This window comes from Limanda limanda, chromosome 19, assembly GCF_963576545.1.
Source record: "Limanda limanda chromosome 19, fLimLim1.1, whole genome shotgun sequence".
NCBI classification, from domain to species: Eukaryota; Metazoa; Chordata; class Actinopteri; order Pleuronectiformes; family Pleuronectidae; genus Limanda; species Limanda limanda.
The window spans coordinates 11576084-11582083 of record NC_083654.1 but is presented as its reverse complement, the minus strand read 5'-3'; the positions used below and the strand labels follow the sequence as shown (position 1 = coordinate 11582083).

The window sequence follows — 6000 nt, the reverse complement described above, 5'->3', positions numbered from 1 at the left end:
CTTGTATGAGATAAGTGCTTGAAATCAAAGGTGAGCAGAGGCGCTGAATCAGGGCTGTTTGACAGGAGATCGTTTGGATGACGGACACCGAGAGGCGAGAGCTCTCCCTCTGCAACGCCAGTCTCTGCGTCCTTGGAATATTCTCACACAGGAGGCACCGTTACTGAGTCGAAATATTTCCAGTTTGCAGTCACACTCCACACAGGACCAGCTCGCCCACTGCAGGACTTCGAAATACGGTTTCCTTGACGGGCGGGCGTCTGAGCATCCCGGACGAGCCCGGGTTCGCGATGCCCAAGCAGTGAGAGAGAGAGAGAGAGACAGAGAGAGAGAGAGAGAGAGAGAGAGAGCACGGCGGGATCTCATCTGGTCACCCTGCACGGTAGCATGGCCCCAGCCCGGAGGGACTGCAGCGGCTGGGAGATGCTCCTCCCGACGGGATGCCTGCTCCTCTCGGTCTTGCTGTTCCACCCTGGCCTGGCTAAGGTGTGCAACGACCGCACCAAACACGGACAGGACAACAGCTGGTTCGCCAGGGACGGGGAGAACTTGCCCATCATGGTCCTCATGCCCATGAACGAGTCGGCCCTGATGAGCGGCATCAGCCAGGGCATCGAGCCGGCGGTGCAGCTGGCCATCCAGCACATACGGGAGTCCAGGAAGTACTCGTTCTCTCTCATCACCAAAATCTACGACACCGAGGTAAAGACCGCAAGACTGAACCAAACAGCTATAGCCCATACTGTGCATGTGTATGTGTGCTCACCACACCGTGCGTCCGAGGGAGGGACGGGGGACGGTGGAGCCTGTTTTGTGTTTGGTGTCTGCACAGGCTCGTTGTAGATGAGCTGGTTCTCACTGCGCTAAAGTCAACTGCTGTCATCTGTTCTCCTGAATGACAGCGCATTCACATGCATCAGAACAACGCACTGCAACTCCTGGGCACCGCGGAGCCTCACATCACACTCCTGGTTCCCTTGTTTAATGGTTTACCGCAGTCCCATGATGAAGCTTGTTGACCATGATGTCTGATAATACACGTGTCATCAATCACCTCTACCTGGTTGAATTAGAACTGTTTGTGTGTCATCACCAGACAAGATGTGTGTTCTCTTGAAGCTGACTCTGAGCAGCAAAGATTTTTCAGTCACGAATCCGGTGCATCTTCTAACGATTTAAAAGGCTGGTTCCCTGCGTGCCTGAAGATGGCGGTAATTGGATGTAGAGTTGTTCCGTCTCGTCGCTTCTCTGGAAGGAAGTGTTCGAGTTCCAAATGAAGATCCGTTCATTCCGTAATCATAACAATGATAATCAAGGCTACCTCTCCAGCTGAAGTCCTCTTGAAGTTGAGTCATGATAACATATCTGCAATCCTTTACAATATAGGCGTGTTCACCATCAATGTTTGCACTTGAATTATGTGACTCATTCAGCAGTTTTTCATAGTGGCCTTACTGGCTGCAGCAGTGATGAGGAATAATGTAACAATGGTTACATTTTAATCTGTTTTGGAATCATCGGTTGATCTAGGTTTGTCTTATTAAATCTTCTCATGGCAACTCCTGCCCCTCGTGCATTAAATCGTTAGAATTCATTTGGTTTTCACTATCCAGCACTCGTTCAGAGTCCTGTATGTGCACAGGTGCGTCTGTGTGAAAGAGCATTCAGATCTCTGTTGACAGAGGTAAGCCCTCACAGGCAGCATGCGCTCAGACCATGAGATTAATATGCTCTAGTGAGAGTTATGATTTTCCCCCTTCTATTCCCTGGGAGGGAAAGATGAGCTGGAAACAGGAGGTCAGTAGGCCAGCCTGACATCCGCTCGCTGGGAAACGTCGGATAGGGAAGCCAGCTTTCTAATACCGGCAATCAATGGGAACAGTGTTATTTGATGTCTTTGTGGGCAAAGGCTGCACTTAATTACATCAGGGCACTGCCAATCCTCTGGTATTTGACATTTGTTTTGTAAATTTTGTTACATTGTAGCTAAAAATCCATGGTTCGAACATGTAAAAAAATCGAAATACTCCATGTCAGTCGGTAAGTGATGTATGCTCAGCACTTACTTTTCCTTATTCTTCTAGTGGCGGACCATATAAAACATTTTTAGCGCTTGATTTATGTCATCAATGAAGAACTTTGACCAGATTTGAGTAAATAAAGGAAAGCACCCTGCCATTTACCTTAGAGTATATTTACAAACTGCAAACCATCTGGCACAGACTGACACGGTTAACATCATCAATTGACCACAGAGAGCACTGAAGTGGAATTGGAAATACCTATGTTACTGCATCATAATTTCCCCCCCTTTATAGATTTACAGAAAATACTAAAGGAAAAGGCAAGAGACATTTAAACATGAAAAATGATTTCAATAATATGTGAAAAGCTGTATTTGCTTGTTTATATCAGCTGGAGTGGGCTGAAGTGTAGAGAGTGTCTCAACACTCTTGGGCATGTAGAGATTGACGAACTTTGCCCCGGGGCAGGGTTATTGTAGTGTCGACTAAATTGGTTTTGGAGCCTCTGACATGTTTATAGGATCAATAATATAAAGATAGTGATGGTTGTGTCATTAACAATTTACCATGCATGCGCTCATTATACATTTGCCATATAATCTCTTACTCGCACATGAAAAAAAAAAGAGTCTAACACACACATACACATGCACACAGCTTCCCCACATACCACATGCTCCTGTCAGAAAACAATACACGCATCAGTGCGTTCGTTTGCAGCTAGCAGCAGGGCCAAGTGTGTGTCTGTGTGGTAGTCGTACACGTGTGTGTGTGTTTGTGTGGGCAGTGGGATTTAGCCTGGCAGATGTAAGTAATCAGTCCCAGAGCAGAGGCTCTTTATCCCTTTATCCCCTGTTGGTGGAGCCATGGGTAGACTGAGCCGGCCCGGTCCATTCCCTGGTGGTGTGGCGCTGGGCGGTGGTGCTGATGTTGTGGATGGTGCGGCACTGGGGGGGTGTCCCACAGTAAAAAGCCTCAGAGCTGAGACTGTGTTGCTAGATTGAGGACTGAGGAAGCAGTTGCTGGAAGTAGAGCAGATGTCCGGATGTGGATTGCATGATGCTCCTAACCGGAGATGGTTTGGTCGGAACAGGCTGAGGAAGATGTTGCAGCTATGTACGCATTTTTATCAGGTTGAGGCAACTTCAGAATACATTTTTTGCTTTGAAACCCGACCGTTGCAGGTAGAAAAGAAGCAAGATGGATTATATCAACCGTGAGGCTTAGTGCCGGAGCCAGAGCTGGTCCTCCAGTGCCGCTCTAGATGTGTGAGTGTGGGTTTTAGTGTAACTGAGGACTGATACTGTAACTCTGCAGGCTTAGAGGATCAAAGCTTTGGAGAGGACGGGAAGCACTGGAAGAGGATGGAAGGGAGACTTTGGGCAGTGAGCGCATTCTAGGCTAAGCTACGCTAGTTCACGGGTTTATGGATGTGTGACGAGCCCTTAAGAGGGGCCACTCAGAATAGTGAAACGTGGTAGGCTAAGTTTTTGGAGTTCATTGCTATCTTGTGTTGAGCAATGGCCTGTCATATCATACAATGCATATAAATGTAAACCTCGCAAATCAAAAAGGCAAAGGTTACTGCAAATGCTGGGATGAAGGCACAAGGACTGTTTTAGGATATTGAGAAACATTTGTGAAACAGGCTTGCTGTGTCACACACTGAGGGGAATTGGGAAAGAAGAGGACAATGAAAGTCACAATACTTCCATTATTGTCCTCCGAGAATAATGGGACCTGCAGTTTCACAGACGAAGGCAGTCACTTAAGTTTGAACAAATGAGAACTAGCACCCAATTCTTTTAGACCAAATTTAAAGCCAACCCACACAGCCCGCATCGAGGAATTGACATGGTTGCTTTAATTTGTAGTGAGTCGGCTGCCTCACTCTAGAGACAAGCTCACATCAGATCTTATTGTTGGGGAAGTGTTACTGCAGCCCAGTTTTGAGAAGTCAGCAAACGTTCTCACCTTGAGGCCTCTCCACAAATGTTCTACCTATGGTGTCAAAAACCAAAGAATATGCTCCCATACATTACATCTCGGGTGGTTCAGTGCCATGATCCCCTCAGCATGGCTCACCACCTCCGTTTGGCATTAACACACAGAACAACAGCTCTGTCCCACAGTGACAGTGCAGTTTACAGACACCCCTCGGAGAAGAAAACACAGCCTTTTGCACTTATAGGCTGTGAATTTTAAAATTCGGTAAGAACATGGCAGACTGAATAATTCATTGCTTTGCCCACGTTTGAACAGTCGTTCGAACTGTGAATAAAAAGTGAAAGCCCAACCACCCGTGCATTTGCAGTGATCCAACACCTTTTGTTTGTCAGTTGTTGAATGGAACATTTATTTTTGATAGCATGTGATAACATAAAGCATAAAAATGGACAGGATAATGTTGTGGCTGATGCTCTTTGTCAAGCTTTTTATTCTCATTTCAAAGTAAAGAATGATAAACACAGTGTGTGTCTTTTTCATACACACCCCCATAGGTAATGGTGTAACCGATAACACGTTTCAGCATGACTCTACTTCCCCCTCCTCCCTTATGCTATTGGTTGATTGGTGAATAGGGACCTACAGGCACATCCATCTGGGGGTCTGGGGGTATATACAGGCTGACCAGCTGTTTGTCGAGGCCCTTTGGCCATTTTTGGTTTGTGCTTACACCCAGAGTGTTTGTGTGTTGTGAGCTATCGAGTCAGTCCATAGCACCTGTGTAGGTTTCTAAGGGCGGAAAAAGGCATAATTTAGCTGTTAAATGTCAATTGATCATTTTAAATCTCAATTTCTCTTTATGTTTTGTATTTAATTTGCGTAACATTCCTCTTTTGTGCATGTTGATTGTGAGTTGGATTCAGGATTTTATGACTCCATCCTCCCCCGACCTTTGGGTCATCACATTTGAGGCGGATAGTGTTATCTAAAGCAGGAAGTAATTTGATAGCAACCAATGGAAACTTCACTTCTGTCATCTTTCTAACAAATGCAGAGATATTCTGTTGGAAGAAATCTTCAATAAACACACTGTACTTTAAGAGAATGTGCTCCTTTGCTAACATGTTTCCTGTATTCTCGCAGCCAGAAGAATGAACACATGTATTTTAAAGGAAAATCAATAAAACCACAAAGACACAGAGTCTAGAATTGGAGATGTGGATCTCGGTCATGTGCAGTACATCAGATACAGTATGGAGATGGGTATTTATAGTATATGATTTTGTACTGCTATGGGTCTCCTGAGCATACGTTAGCATTGACCTATGTCCATATAGCGCACAGAAATATGTACAGTATAAACTGTTTTTTCCCCTTTCTCCCCTCAGAGGACAAGATGCAACATGTCACATTTGTGCGCATGTTGGCGAGCCTGAAACCACCATACAGTGCACTCGTTCACAGGAGGAAGAGCACGCCTCTAAGCATATGTGAGGCATTCTGTCATTTTGTCAGAAGAAGTTAGTTTTACTGTGAAACGGGATTTCCGTAATGGAGGTCAGGGTCCCATTAAGCATAGGTCCTAAGTCAAGGCAAGCTGGTTCAAGGCTGTTGGGTTTTAAGGGTTTTGGAGATGTTGTTTCAAAAGCATTTTTCTATATGGATGACATTTATAACACACGCTCACAAAGACGCACACAAACACAGACACACACACACACACACACACACACACACACACACACACACACACACACAACACACACATAAACAATTACACTGTAATCAACCTCTCATCTTCCGTGTAAAATCCTCTGACATGGGCCAAATGAAGCAGCACCTTTGGACCTTTTTTAGGGCAGGGTCTCATATTGTTTACAACATATTATCCAAACATCTGACATCTTTTCAACACTGCAGTGACCCAGGGGGAGCAGGTCAACACATAAAACCTGTCACTGTTAAAAGAAGAGGCTGAACATTCAGGGGTAGTAGAGGAAGGCAGCCCGTAACAGCCCGGGTGCTTTCC

At 45.6% G+C, this 6000-nt stretch overlaps 1 protein-coding gene across 1 annotated transcript in view; it reads left to right on the top strand.

Annotated features, from left to right (window-relative positions):
• The first annotated feature begins 387 nt into the window (after window positions 1-387).
• Window positions 388-6000, top strand: part of gabbr2 (gamma-aminobutyric acid (GABA) B receptor, 2) — a 158384-nt gene continuing 152771 nt past the window's right edge. The window contains exon 1 of the mRNA XM_061093267.1: window positions 388-702. Within this exon, the coding sequence (XP_060949250.1) occupies window positions 388-702 (315 nt within the window). The remainder of the gene's footprint in view (window positions 703-6000) is intronic.